This window comes from Lissotriton helveticus, chromosome 8 (genome assembly GCF_964261635.1).
Source record: "Lissotriton helveticus chromosome 8, aLisHel1.1, whole genome shotgun sequence".
Classification (NCBI taxonomy): Eukaryota; Metazoa; Chordata; class Amphibia; order Caudata; family Salamandridae; genus Lissotriton; species Lissotriton helveticus.
The window spans coordinates 1,643,441,490-1,643,457,761 of NC_136069.1; the positions used below are offsets into that span (position 1 = coordinate 1,643,441,490).

General features: G+C 43.3%; 1 protein-coding gene across 1 annotated transcript in view; it reads left to right on the forward strand.

The window, feature by feature from the left end:
• Positions 1 to 13,263, forward strand: part of LOC144774053 (olfactory receptor 56A1-like) — a 61,569-nt gene extending 48,306 nt beyond the window's left edge. Inside the window, exon 5 of the mRNA XM_078659085.1 lies at positions 12,273 to 13,263. Coding sequence (XP_078515211.1) covers positions 12,273 to 13,263 — 991 coding nt within the window. The remainder of the gene's footprint in view (positions 1 to 12,272) is intronic.
• The last annotated feature ends 3,009 nt before the right edge of the window (positions 13,264 to 16,272 follow it).

A 16,272-nucleotide genomic window follows, 5' to 3' on the forward strand; every position in this document is an offset into this window, starting at 1 on the left:
ACATGATATGAAACTGTTAATTTTAATTTTTGTTTCATATTTTAATAAATACGGCCGGTGAGGGTAACTCCCTCACCGCCTTCCAAAAGCTCAAGAATCGTTTCCGTCTTCCCATTCTTGGGGATTGTGTTGGGAGGGGGTGACGGGTATCCCGCCCATACAGATAATACTCTGCCAGTATCTCTAGACCCTTGACAAGAGAACATATCATGCCTGATCACTCACTGGTATGCCGCAACTCTCAAGTTGCGGCAGGCTAATCAGCATACTCCCGGTGCCATTAGACAAGGAACAGCAACCACGCAAACTTGCGAAGGTCTGATCTGGGCAGCAGGGCTGTGCTAATCTAATAAACTGTCTCGACTCTTTGCCAAACTCACTGCATCCGTGAGGGGCCCCCCTGCAGTTCAGGTCCGCCCCCGCATTGCGGGGGCTGCTGGGGCCTGTGTTACACTCCTACCAGTGTGAGAACAATGTGGCTGGACTTAAATATTTTTGCAAAATATATGGGTGTGATAACTAGGTATTGCAGCAAGCAATCAACATTTAGCTTCTCTGTCACCTATATACTTACAGCCACCTTTACCACGGCCTTACTGGAAAGCAAAAGAGTAGGTGACAACAATGTGCAATACATGCTTTAGGTAGGGTCGCCACATGGCAGGTTTTCTACTGGCGCCACTGATATTTTGATGTCCCAGCCGGTCCATAAATAGGCAAAATCACCTGAGGCTGCTATAGTTTACCAATATATGTACATATTTCAACCAGAAAATATAAATAGAAAGATTTTTTAAGTGTGTTCCCGGGCTGCAGTAATGATTCCAGACAAATAATTAATGGCAGAAAAGTCATCTTATAAATGAAATCATAAGATTTTAATTAAAGTCATATTTGGTATCATGTTCAGGCCTTTGCAGACTCTTAACCCCTTCGGTGCTGCGGACGGGCCCCAGCCGTCCCACGTGACGGTGGGCGTGTCCGGAAGACGGCCAGGGGCCGCCTGAACCCCACCCACTGATTAATTCGCCCGCACCGCTGTAGAAATCGCGCTGCGGTCAATGGGTTAAAACAACTACAAATGACCAGTATTATTCTCTTGGAAAAGTGGCAACCCTAGCTGTAGGGGGAGCTCTCGTGCTGTGGCAATGTTTAGCAGTGTCACATTGCACAGAGTTTTAATGTGTGTAAACCCAGACAAGAAAAAACAGGAGGCCCTGACAAATATTATGTCTTTCTTTACAGGTCTATGGGGACAGATTTATGAAAAACTCACACAACCCAAAGCAGCAAGACATCTTGCTGCACTGCGTTGCATGACAGAGAGAGAGCAGGAACGTGTCATATCTATTAAGATACAATGCAATGCTGCTCTCTGCCTGCACTGGAACACTGAGTGCACCCTAACGCCAAAGAAGTCCCCATTGAGCCATGGTGCAAGGGTGTCTGTGTTACAGCCAGGATTATTTTTGTGCACCTAGCGGCATCTTCCTGCACAAAAACAATCCTCTGAGGTATTTTCCTCTTTCTATGTGTGTGTGTTACAGAATGCAGCACACATAGAAAACGTTAAAACAAGGGGAAATAAACATATTTCTCCTTGATACTCCTCATCTGGCAAGGTGTACTTGGGTTAACTCCTCCCATGCTCGTGACGGAACCGTTCCGTCACGAGCCTCAGGTGGGCTGTGCTGGAGACGGAACGGTTCCATCACGGCCCGCTCGCCGCGCCTGCGCGGCGCGAATTCCGCGCCTGCGCTGAAGTTTCTATTAGGCGGGCGGGGCCGTGACGGAACCGTTCTGTCATAAGCACAGCTCACCCGCGAGCCGTGATGGAGCGGTACCATCATGAGCACGGGACTGCCTAGCAGCCCCGCCTCCCCCTTAGCGCTGTGGCGGAATAGGTAGTGCTTGGGAGACTTCGGAAAGCTCGAGAAGGCGGACTTAGCTGGAAAGCCCAGTTGATGGTAGTACAACATGGCCATGGGGGTGTCTCCACCTTTTGCCCTGTATTCCAGTGAACACATGAAGGTTTAATTTAGAAAATAGGTAGCCTAGCGCCTCCTCAACCACCAATCTGAGAATGTTATCATCAGTCGAGTGTAGGGAGGAGCAATGAGTTACTTGTAGCCGGTCACAGCAGCGAGTATGGAATATCACTATCTGTGCAACTTGCCAGTTCCCACCATGCCCTGCAAGTCATGACAACATTGTCAACATTATCTCTCGAGGCGAGAGACATCTGACATATACTAGCGAAAGTTTTGGCAGGGCATTTCAATGTGTGGTCTATATGTGCATGCTTAAGTTGTGAAATTAAAGGCAGCCGGTGTTTTATACAGTGCGCTAGTGCAACCAAGTAGTACATATAGCGACCCAGGACCAATACTAAAATATAAAAATGCTGGCATTATAATCATTCTAGTCAGAGAGATGCATCCAAACATGATTATCGGCAGGCGTAGCCACAACTCTACTTGAGACTTAAAGGAATCCAAAGCCACACCAAAATTATGTCTTATCAATTCAGGTAATTCCCATATAAAACATGCTACAGCAGCCAACAGGGGTGACAGAGAGCAGCTCAGTCTCCATCATTTGCCAGTCTCTATCAGACCAGCGTGCTGTATTTATTTTGGTTAAGCATGGGCGAATATTGCGGATCTGCGGTCTGCGAATTCGCGCGAAATCGCAAAAAAATCCACGAATTCGCTGAATTTCCCGCGAACTCGCAGATTTTTTTGCAATTTGCACTCTATTCAACTGGAGTACTTTCTACCGGCTTATCAGTAAGTGCTACCTCGTTGGGTAAATGTATAGTGCTTTTCCTACACTGCAGCTGCGTAAAGGGCCAGAAGATTTGTCTCCACTGACCATATGCCTGTAACTTTGCCACTGCGCCAAAAGGCGCCGAGGTTCCTTGAGTGAGCTGTCCATCATAGTTGGGAAAGGGCGGGAATTCGTTTGATACTGCTAGTGTGTGGTGCGGGGCCAAACGGGCGGGGCTTCTATGCATGTCAACATGCCTCTTGTTTATAAAGGGTCAGAGAGCGCGAAGGGCAGCAGGTGAGGAGAAAGCAGCCTCCTGGTCACAGGAACTACACGGGGATTGCGCTCGAGAAACTCATTGATTCAAAGACCTCCCTCGAGTATTACAGCTAATTTTCGACAGCAGACATGAGATTAAAGCACACTTGCCCAGCCTCGACCATGCTCACTAATGTTTTGGGCTGATTAAAACGTTACTGAATTTGAGCTTCAACTCGGGCACCTGCTTTATTTATATCTGTAAGTGCTTCCTGTTGAGGTTTAATTTTTGTGACAGGAGCCTCGTGCCAGAATGAATCCTGCTGTGCATAGTTATCCATGAAGATGCCACCATTTTGTGCAATACCTCTACTCAACTGGAGTACTTTCTACTGGCTAATCAGTAAGTGCTACCTCGTTGGGTAAATGTATAGTGCTTTTACTACACTACAGCTACGTGAAGGGCCAGAAGATTTGCCTCCAGTGACCGTGTGTGCCTCAAACTTTGGTCCCTTGAGTGAGCTGGCCATCAAAAAAAAAAAGAAAATCCGCCCGCGAACGAATATGCGAATTTTGCGGCAATTTTGCGAGATTTGCGGATTGCGAAATTGCCGAAAATCTGCAAATTTCGCGAGCGGAACGGATTTTTGGCCCATGCTTAATTTTGATTTAGGCAAATAGGTTTGTGTGTGTGAACGTAATACTTTTTAGGTAATATGCAATAAACCCCATGCGTCATAAAACATTGTGCATATATGGCCCTTTCAAAGCTTTAAATGCCTTTTCAGCTTCTAAAAATAAGGCAGTTGCTGAGGGTTGCATGATGCAACAACGAGGCCATCTTTCATAAATGCCTTTATGATGACACTGGAACCATGACAGCGTCACTACAAAGAAAATCATAGGAATGAATTTTTTTACCACAAGTATGCTTTTACCACATATGCCTTTTCCACAAACATGTAAATGTTTTACAGGTAAGCATAAACCCTTAAAAGGAAAAGATGTAGATATTTGTATATTTATATGTGTAATGGGTTTATACTTATAAAATTCTCACATTTTCGTTGTAAATGTATGCATGGTAAAGGCATATGTGTGGTAGAAAAACAGGTTTGTTTAACCCACCCTAAAACCTAAAAATGCCCTTGCCACCCACAAACCCACACCCACCATACACCATTAAAATACCCTTGCCACCCTAAACCCTAAACATTCCCTTGCCACCCAAAATCCCATACCCACCCTAAAATTACCCTTACCACCCATAATCCCACACCCACCCTAAACCCTAAAATACCCTTACCACCCAAAAACTACAAGTAGTATAACTCAGTTGCAGTGCACCTAGTATACTAATTTAACTTTTGGAGTAGGTTAGTGTATATGTTTAACATCCATAAACTCTTAAAACACTTCCACTGACGTGATTATGTCATCAGTGATGTCATTTGAGATGGCATAGTGATGTCATCAGTGATGTTATTTGAGATGTCATCAGTGATGTCACTGACCATGTCATGAGGTGGTGTAATATGTGAGGTCATAACCAATGCATTGCGGGACGTAAGTTATAGTTATAGCTCAGGTAACTATAACTGTGGAGTTTCACTAGTTTTGTACCAGTGAAATCTGAGCCTAACTATAACGTTTCTGAAACCTTTGGTTTTTCAGTAAATTTCTGAGTTTTTTTAAATTCTATTTTCTAACTACAATGTCCCTGTAAAATTTATTTGTTTAAGTGAATTGTTGTGTTTTTTTAACTAGTAGTCACGTTTGCAGAATTATGGAGGAAGGGACGGGACTCTGACCAGCTCACAGGAATGTTGTATGTGACATACTGTAGGTAACAAGGGGCATATTTGGCCCCCAAGGTCCCTCAACATCCAATTTGGACTTCATTGCACTAGGAGGCACATTCCTATCTCCTGGGGCTCTGCCTTTTTAATAGTTTTTTTTACTTTTAGGGCAGATGGGCCACACAGTCCCCAGAGACCATGCCCTGGGACTTAGCCTTTCACAAATAGTGAAGGATAGCTGTGCAGCCTTTCTCCATGGGCCAATTTTGGCCCCAGGGACCTCATCCCCCAGGGCCTGGCCAAGTCTGCTGGGTGCAGTGAAGTAAGCCTTCTCCTTCATCACCACTTCACTGCACCTTTTTTGTATTCAGCCCTACACTCAGGTTTTCTCGTTTGTACCACAGGTGCCCATTGTTGCATTTTTTCTTGGTGGTTTTTCCACCTGTTGGCCTGTGCATGGCCTCCTTTTAAGTGTCTTTTCATTGGTAAGTTGTACTCATTTAGGTCATGGCTACACCATAGGCCCAGAAATCACCACTACGTTCACTCGCTGTTTTACTTCACTTCAGTAATTTTCTAGGCTATGCCCCTTTTTCCAGCGTTTTACACCAGCCGTTACCACCACGTCCCGACCTGTTTAATGCAGTTTTTATTATTCTAAGGTCTTGTCACCTAGCACATCTGTTTGTTTCCACCTTTTATTATTTGCATACCCCTGATCCATCACCTGCAGCTGGCACTAGTTGTTTGTAAGAATTTAAATCTGTTGATCTCCTTACTATTTTCTTTCTCCCACTTTTCCCCTCTTTCCTCTATTGTTTTTCTGGCAATTCTTTCTCAGGCATATAACACAATGTCCTGATGATGATCCAAGTATTGTTCTCATGAATCAAAATGTCGTAGACTCTCTGTAAACCTCAAACACAATTCAATTTGTTATTTATGTGTAACGTGTTGCTGTTCATTTTGCTTGTTTTATTATTTTCTGTATACCACACAAGCTTCTCTTCTGCTTGAGCCTTTGCTTTGTTTTCGTGTTATATGTATTGCGTTGGACACAGGATTGTGTCCCACTACATTTTGTGTCTCAAGTTGAAATATTATTACAATAACCCTGTCCAGCTGGACAGCCTTAATATAGCACCGATTCATAGTCTATATTCATTCCTTTTTGCATGTATTCTCCTTATCGGGGACAAGTGTGTTTGCAACTTATCCATACCCGAGGTACCTAACCATAACAATTGGGTTCCCTTGTTTCTAAAAACACATTAGTGCCCTCTCAGCATGAGCCCTAGTCGGGCTGCTTGCGATATACCAAATATATTCTAGTTCACAACTTTATGAACTACGGAGCTGATAACGAGTTTGGCGGCTCATAGACCTCTATGCAGACGGTGGTGTGGTGACTGCAGTGAGCTCGGGAATCCGACCACCCTATCACAAGTTTGGTCGTTTGGCTGTGTGAAGACCGCTGCTGCATGCTTCTGTTCCACTGACACCATCAGCAGTCTCACCGTGTGGCAGTTATGGAGCAGCCCAATTAAGGCTGTGTGAGGCTTGGACCGCTTGGGAGACTACTCACCCAATTACAAGTTGCTTCACAGCTGGCGGTAGCATGGCTGTCCAACAACGGAATCTCAGACGGCAGTAAGGGAGGGATATATTGATGAAACTCACCTCTACTCACCTCTGCATGTCCTGTGCTAAGATGGAGCCCATCCTACCCATCCTGCCACTGCTCTACATTCACATCCACATCCAGTACAGATACTGTTGTGGACAAATTGGCAGTAAGCCACACAACTACCTGTTGCAATTGGTCCCTCTGCAAACTGATGCCTCACCATGGACCAGGCAATGGAGTTGGGGTCCCCAATGATTTCACACGTAGACAGTGTCACTGGCCGGGATTGTTTCATAACAACCATCCTAAACAAATCTATAGCATGCCCTCCCAGACCAACACATACGTACTGAACACCATACATAAAAGGACATGTGTCAGTATTTTATCTAAGTGATAGTGATGTCTATTTTTTTTTAAACTCTTTTTATTGAATATGAAACATAAACAAAAAACAAGGCAATAAAAAAACAATACAGCTGGATACGCGTTCAGAGGGGGAGGAAAGTGCATCACCATGTAACACAAATCATTACTGCAAAAGGAGGGGGGGGGCAGGCGGGAAAACAAAATCACAGTGCATTGAAACTCAGACAACACTAGGATTGTCGGGTCAGGGGGTCAGAGGGACATCCAGACTATCAGTGAGGGGAGGCGTACAGATATCACCTCGGTACGAGTTCCACTGGCCCCAGATCGTGCCCCACTTCCTCGGTCTACCGCGTGCCACATACACCGTTTTCTCTCTAAACATACACCAATCCATGCTCTCCTTCCAAGCTGAAACCGTGGGCGGTCTCAGGGAGCCCCATAATTGTGCTATATCTCTCTTGGCGACCATATTCCCGAGGGTCACCCATCGAGTCTGCGCCACGTTATAATCAGTCGGTTCCCATACATTCAGCAAAGAACGCCTAGCTTCGGGTAGCAACGTAACCCCCGTGACCTCATTCATAACTGTATGCACTCAAGTCCAGAACACCACCACTTCCAGGCACTCCCAAATTATGTGCAGGAAAGTACCAAGCAGGCCACATGCACGCTTACACAACCCATCCACGGAATAACCCATCCGAACCAGACGAGGGCCAGTTACGTAGATCCGATGCAGGATCTTTAGCTGCACGAGTCGGAGACAGGCCGGTATCGCGACCTCCTTGGGAGAGGATATCGCGGACTGCCAGTCCTCATCATCCAACTCAAGACCATCACTGGTCCAAAGCTCTCTAAGGTGCACAAATAGGTCAACACAATCATTTATCAATTTCTTATATATCAGAGAAATGGTGCTGTCCGGAACATACCCGTCAAGCACCCGATCTTCGAGAGGGGACGATTCTGGAATGACAACATTTGCAGGAAAAACAGAACCCAACGCATGGCGGATCTGTACGTAACAGTAAAACTCCTTATCACTCAGTTCATAGTCTACCTTCAACTCCTCGAAGGTCTTAATCAGTGATGTCTATTTTTATATGTGTACCAAAACACCACTTCCTCCATAAAATCACGCTTATCAATCTCTGTCACATATAGCACTTGACCTTTCTCACTTCTCTGCCATGGCAATACTTATCTTCACTAGTCATGCAGCTCATCATTTATCAAGACTTGAGAAAGCCACATTGAAGTGACTACAACTAGATAGAGGCCTTGAGATTCCAACTCCAACCAAGATTGCTGTGAATAAGACAAGATCACAATCCACAAATCCCTTCTCCCATCGTGGCTTCAAAGTAACATCATTATGGATGTGTGCTCAAATTCAAACACACCTTCTCAGCTACATATCTGTAGTCAGCTGTCACACGTAAACTACATCAAAGCCAATGTTACTCAATGGGATCACATAGAAGCACTCCGAGAAACATTCCAAAGGCACAGTAGACTCACTCTCTGTAGAATATCTAGGCCTTTATGAGGGGGAACACTCAAAGTCTTCGGCAGTGGTGCACACTATATTTTGCACATGTCAGACTAACTTTGTGAGCACTGGACCTGGCAACTGAAGCACATCAGGGACAAACAATAGCATTATCAAATGACAGGCATGTTTTGGCCAATGGGGAGGGGTAACTTATGAAAGCAAAGACAGCACTTACAGCATGTGGCATAGATCTAGATGAAGTAGCTCTACTGTACACTGCAAAATGATCAAGTATATGCAGAACCACACAAAGGGATGACAAGTTGACACCCTCCACATGTGGAAACACAAATTTCTGACTATAACACATCAAACACATACCCAACAAACATCATAGGAAGATGGACAAGCTCAATTATGTTAACATTAAGGCCAACATGTAATACTTTCCACATAACATGTCACCCAATACAATATCTGCACGATCTGGTTGTCAACCCACATAGACATACATCCCACATTTACACTTGTCCTGTCTGACTCCACCACTGGTTCCAAGGGCACATCATATTAACCACTTTAACTCAATCACCAATCAGATATCAAACAAATACAACTGTTTTTACACATTGATAACTATACATCGAATAGTCTGAAAATATTATGGCAGGACAAATGTCTTCCAAACTGGAAATAGTTTAAACAAACTGATGAAATCATTCATCAAAAAAATAGGCCTATGGCCAGTCCCTAGGATTGGAAATGTGCCACAGCACAATGCTGTTCCAAAACACTTGCCCAATATGGCAGTGCCAGGAAACCGCCTCACAAAGGGGCATCTACTGGGTAGTTCAGGCTCCTCAAATATGTGAATTAGGAGGGCTAGGGTCGTTATTGGAAGGGTTGTATCAACTATGGGAGAGGGGCAGTGGCTGTGGCAGAGAACAGGGCAAGGGTAAAATGAGGGATTTCCATGGGAGCCTGGAAGGGGTGGGCCTTGAGAGGTAGAGGGAGTATATCTCTCTGTCATGGGTGTGCCTGTTGTTGGTGCTGGTTTCTGTAGGTCAGACGTTTGTTGTATCTGGGCTGTGTCGGTTGATGCTGGCATTGTGGGTATGCGTGTGGTGGTGCTGGTGATGGTGGTGAGGGTCTGTTCAGTCGCTGCATGGTCTGTTCAGTGGCTGCACTACCAGCCACCTATACTTCTTTATCTGTTAATAGAAGTACACACATTTTTAAGAGACCTGCATGGCTTTGCATGGCCTCATAATTATGTAGTAAGACCCAAGTGTTTCCACTCTAGTTGTTGAAACCGGTCTTCAACTGCATGAGACACACATGCTTACAATCAATTCTAATAGAAGACAGGTTGCCCGATCATCTCCTATTTACCTTGCGTTTATGGATCTTTCATCTGCCTTTGATCTAGTGAATAGATCTAAACTTTGGGCAATCCTCTTGAACTATGGATTGGATGAGGCTCTTGTTAACTTTCTGGCCTACCTCCATACTGATCTCAATGCACAAGTTAGGATTGGGATGGGTGGAGAAGTATCTGGACCTATCAACATTGGTAGGGGGTAAGACAGGGGTGCGTTTTAGCACCCCTGCTGTTTATTATTTATATTAATGGTTTAGCCAAAACCTTAAAACAAGTGACTAGTGATGTACCAATAATCCAGGGGCAACTAGTACCAGTTTTATTAGACGCGGACAACACGGTCCTTATGGGCCGAACACCAAATGCCCTCCGCCTACTTGTTAAAAGTTTTGTCCAATACATGGAGGGCTTAGATCTGCGTGTACATTTTAAAAAATCTTTTATTATGCCATGTGGGCCCGGGAAACAAAAGCTCAACACCATACATGTAGGGACAGATAAATTAGAATCTGTAACCACATTTCCATATTTAGGGTTTGCTTTCGCTGCGAACGGCTCATGGAGTGGGCATTTGGCCCACGCCATGGGCAAGTTCTCGAAAGCCAACAATTCCATTTTGAGCTTGCCTCGCCCAAAAAGAATAGGTGCCACCAGAGCTATTTTAAAAAATTTTAAATTACAGTGCTTACCTGTGGCTACATATGGGGCTGAGGTCTGGGGATTGGGAAAAAGCCCAAGCACCCAGTGAGAAGAAAGCCGATTTTGCAGGAAAATACTGGGCGCCCCAATCTCATCTTCAGAATTTATCTATCATGAGGAATTAAACCTCCCATATGTATGTGACTTTATTAGAACTAGATCAGCTCTATTCTGGATCAGGATCTGGAGAAACAACTCAGCTACTCTAACGCAAAATATTATAAAAGACTGTCTCAAATGTGACAATGGCTTGGCGATCCCCTGGCTTGCGGGTGTTTTAAAAACATTGAGTGCCGTGATTAAAGGAGATCTTTTCTCCGACCCAAGCAGGATTGAGCCCAAAGACAAAATTGAGGTCAAACAAGCACTGTATGCACTTTATAATTCTGAACGAATGGAAAGGGAAATCCTCAAATCAACTTTTGTGAGCTACATGGGGAATGAATTATGTAGGAGACCACTTCCGCCCTACCTTACTTTACCCATGACCAATTGAGAGAGATCATTGTTGTTTCGCCTAAGGGCGGGCTCAGTGAAATTCTTACTGGGCTTTCCCTTGGGCTACCAACATACAACACAATATAATCCATGACCGTGTGACGGTATTAGCAAACAGAATGATTTGCACTTTCTATTCTTCTGTAAATTTTATTCAAAATACATCAAATGGTTTTTAACTCCTTATTTTAGAAAACAAAGACCCCTTTCATTGGGGGAGTCTTATATAATGCTGCTCTCCATGGACACAGATGAATTAATCTTCCGCACTAGCACTTTTTTGAGACTTATAAAACGTGTACGTAAAATGATGGAAAATCCCTGAAAATAGTCTTTGAGAGTTGTATTAGATTTTTAACAATTATGAATATTGTAATTTTGATCTGTTATGTAATTGAATTGTTTTAATGTGGTACTTTTATGAATTTTATGAAATTCGAATAAAGGTCTTTTGAACTTGAACTTGACTGGAGACCCAACACAATCAGGACTTCTGAGGTTGCTGGTGTGATTACCTCTTCCAGTGTGCTGATATACAGGAGTTCATAAGAACGGCATAGCCCTCTATTTTTCTATAAGACAGCATTGGTGCAATTTAACAGCTCACTTGTCAGATCACTAACATGGGTCAACTGACACTGTATTTTGACTCGAGTAGTCCTCAGTTATACCCTCAGTGGGTACGTTGTCTCACTGATCAACACCAATCTACTATTTTACCCACACTTTCCCATACGCTTATAAAAAGTCCTCCGGTAAAAAGCCCCCATTGAGGGTGCCCATCGGGTGTTGCAGCGCCGGCCTGACAAGGAACAAAACCCCAATGATGAAGCGTGACCCCTATCTAGGTGTGTGGGGGCATTTGTTCCTAAAGATTAATGCCCCCTGCAGACTCTGTGGAACTTAACTGACCTAAGCAGACAAATCTGTACTAACTAGGAACTGCATACCCCGGTGATCAAGAAGGTGATTAGATGCACTGGCATTCAAGGATCCCTACATGTCAAAGTTTAGATTTAAGTCTGTACCTCTATTTTAGGAGCAATATAAATCTGTGGTGCATTACTTAAGGGTTTTTGATAATAGGTGGAGAAAGGGTTGTGCAATGTAATCATCGGAAATTCATGTCCTTTTCAAGCATTGAGCCTTCTTCTGTATCTGCTCTGTGCCTGTTCAAATCTGCTCTATTGGAAGGGGATATGCACCAGGTGATTTTAGCATATACTTCTGGATTTGAGGATCAACTGGAATGTAAAAGTACCCCAACTTTAAACGTGGTTTTGATGACTACATATCTGGAGTGTATTATGCATGTTTCTTTTGCATTTTTTTTCAACTTGACTGTACTAATGGTTTCCCTTTTCTAAATTTCAGGAGTGAATCACAATACGTTTGCTCAACAGAGATGATGGTTTTCAATTTTACTTCAATAGAGGGAACAGACTTTATCCTGGTTGGTCTTCCAGGGTTCATATTCTGGCAACACTGGCTCTCCATTCCTCTGGCACTTCTTCTTCTCCTTGCTGTTCTGGCCAATGTAACGCTCCTGGCCACAATCTACAGGGAGGAAAGTCTTCATGAGCCCATGTACTATTTCCTCGCTGCTCTGTCTCTGACTGATCTTATCCTGAGCTTGGTCACTACACCAAAAATCCTTGCCATCTTTTGGTTTAATGATAGAAGCATCAGTCCCACAGCATGTTTTTCTCAGATGTATTTTGTTCATTGTTTTCTTGGGCTAGAGTCTGGTATTTTCCTGGCTATGGCCTTCGATCGCTACATTGCCATCTGTTACCCACTGCGGTATGCTTCGATTATCACAGACAGATTTATCATGAAAGTTATGGCGGTGACATTTGTGAGACCTGCGTGCCTAGCCATACCTCTGCCAATATTTGCTGCCCAACTTCATTACTGCTCAAGTCATGTAGTGGAACACAGTTTTTGTGCAAATGTGGCTGTGGCAAAACTTGCCTGTAGTAATATAAGGCTCAATAGCATTTACCAGCTAGTTATTGCTGGGTCTGTGCTGGGTGTTGATCTGATCCTGATCTGTCTGTCGTACTGCCTGATCATCTACGCAGTATCAAAGCTTCACTCGCTAGGTGCAGCATCGAAAGCTTTCAGCACATGCACATCCCATGTTATACTTATTTTGTTTTTCTATTCTACCTTGATGGTGCTAGCTGTTACAAACAAATCAGAAGACCATGTGTCCCCTGACTTTGCTATACTGCTTAATGTTCTGCATTTGATTGTGCCACCTGCCTTAAACCCCTTAGTTTATGGTGTGAGGACAAAAGAGATTAACCATGGCATCAGGAAGATGTACAGTAATACCTTGTGTTACAGTACATTGGAATAGAAGACATTTAGCGTCTGGGAAACATTACATTGAAAAGGATCAGAGACCTATGATGAAGTTGTGATCACAAATCAGATAATTTTTCACTATAATGCAGCTCAACACATTTTCACAGCTATGCAAGGGCTAAAGAGGCTTTTGCTCTCAATAACTGAATATGTTGTAGTAACATTCTCATTTCATAATGACAGTACAATGAGATTGTTTCCATGATTTTATTTTAGACCGAGATCCATTGCTGGTAAATTAAGGTGAAGGTGGTCATCAATTAGGGCTCTCTGTGGTCATATATCAGAACATAAAACATTGGTATGGACTTCCTAGGGGTTCTTGCTCCAATATTCTAATATGCAAACATTTAACATCTTGCTTTTCAAAACTCTGGTGAAATATTGGTCTGTACAATAGCAGAAAGAATTAGAAAAAATGAACCTTCCTCATCATCTTCCCCTTCTCTACACAAGTGATATGAAGAGATAACTGTAGTAATAATTCACTACTCCAAATGAGGATTTCAAGTAAGTACTTTTATTCAGTCTAGTTCAAACAGGTGCTCCCGGCTTGGCGGCATAATCTTTCTCACAACATTCTAACCCGCACTCCCGAAGGGCGCGCGGACCATACCAAGTGGGCAGAAAGAGGAGGGGGGAAACGGGGAATAGGAAATGAGTAAGGTTACAACACACCTTCCTCCCTAAGGAAAATAGAGGAAGGAGAAACATAAGAACTTCAAGCAAAGGGTGCGGGGAAGATAGGGAGAGGGGGGAGAGAGAGAGAAAGAGAGAGAGAGAGAGAGAGAGAGAGAGAAAGAGATATAAACAGCACAGCAACAATGGGGTCGGGGACAGTGGACACCATACCAAAGTCTAAATAGGAAAACACGTAAGACTTCACTATTGACTGAGGTACATAAGATATGAACAGTTTGATTTTAATTGACGTGACTGGAGATATACCTATTTGATCCCTTGGCATACCCAGTTAGGATTTCATGAGTAGCTCATGTCCAAATTTTTTTCTGAAAGAAGCAGAATAATGCTCTTTAAATTTCAGGTTGCAGCAGGTAAAGTTATAAGATTAAATCAACCAACGCATAAACAACTGTAACTGTCTGGTGCAACAAGGGTGTGCCCAGTTATGATGTGGGCTGTACTATTCAATGGATGCACGGGTATGTGTTTTAGGCATCCTGACATGGGTAGAACACAGGTTTATGTATCACATCCTTTTCACCCTTGAAATCAACCAACGCAAAAACACTTGTAACTGTCTGGTGCAACGTGGATGTGCACAGCTATGATGTGGGCAGTACAATTCAATGGATGCCCGAGTATGTGCTTTAGGCATCCTGACATGGGTAAATCACAGGTTTATGTATCACATCCTTTTCACCCTTGGCTCCCCTATGTCTGAACTTGCCACACAGTCTATTTCTCCCTTGGATTCCGAACTCCTCATGCTAGTATTACCATCACCTTCCGGAAGATTGATACTGGCTGTAATGTTCTTTTCCTTAGGCTGTAGCTTAGGCCAGGACACACCCCGAAGACTTCCTCTGACGCAATAAGCCTCTCTTTCCGTGTCTTTATCCATGCCTGGACTAGGCCTTCTTCTGCCCTCATTACCTTGGCCATACCCAGTATCACAACCTATATCGAATTTCGTTTCCAACAGCCCCAGATCATTTGCATGAGCCTTTTCAGCCATAAGTGTGTCCTCCTTTTCCCTCTTGGGCTTACCATAAAAGAACTTATTTGTGTTTTCAGGACCATTACACTTCGGCTTCCTCCAATGATCATTGAATGGACCCATCTTCCCTGTTATGACTTTTAATGGAGATTCTTTTAGTTTTTTCTGCGTTTTCTCACTCTCACTCTCCATCTTACCACAATCGAACCCTTGAAAGTATAATTCTTTGTTCTCTCCCTTCGACTCAATATAACTTGAACCCCTCTCTCTTTCCAGATCAAAATTGTCCACATTCTCCTCTGACATCTGGGTCCTGAACTCAGCCAACGTATTTCTTTGCCGCATCTCATTGCAATTGAACTGGTTACTCTTATACATCTCCCATCCTCGCTCTTTGGCTGTGGCATTTAAACACTCCACCTCCTTTTCAAATTCTCCATCTTTCACAATTTTTAGTTTCCTACTGTCCTTTCTCTCTAGTTTCTTACGTATTTCTCTTTCCTCCACCTGACTTTGATAAGTGTTTTGTTTCTTGTTATGTTCGTCCATAATGGCTCCTTTATCCCATTCTTTATTGCTTGCAGCTCTTTCAAATACTGTCAAACCCTTAGATGGCTGCATGCGAACATTAACAATTTCACACCTAGTTACTTGCATGCTTTGAATCCGTGCCTGCTCATTCATCCTCAACTTCTTTTGATCTCTCCACCCTAGCATGGTGAGACCCCATTCAGTTATGTATATAGTACTCCTTGTATTGTTTTCCTTATAAACTAAATCCATGACTTTGTAGCCAATAACCTGTATATCCTTCCCTGCATACGTTTTTAGGGCTATATTGGCCTCTTTCAATTCATTACCATATTTTTTTGCAAATTTTCTGTTCCAATCACTGTTGCTTACCACACTATATCCTGAACCAGAGTCTGTGATTATTTCTGTCTCAATTCCGCCTATAAAAATGGTACATCTCTGGATTATCATACTGGCATTAACTTCCTCTTTGCCATCCATTCTTTCCTTGAACACTTCATCCCTTTGTACCTTTCCACATGCGGCTTGTATATAATGTTCATCCAACACATTCAAGATGTTCTCATAAATATTCCTATCAGTTCCTTTCATGAATAACTTCTCCATATTGTGATACATTTTCCTTCCTCCCGTACCTAAGCTGTGAAGTAATATTTCCGCCTTTACTTCAGGTGAAAGAGATGCTTCCTCTTCCTCAACGACGGACAGATAGTTTTCAAAATACACTTTCCACTCCCTCCAATCTGCAATGTTATTATTAACCTCCTCCATGAACGGCACAGGTGG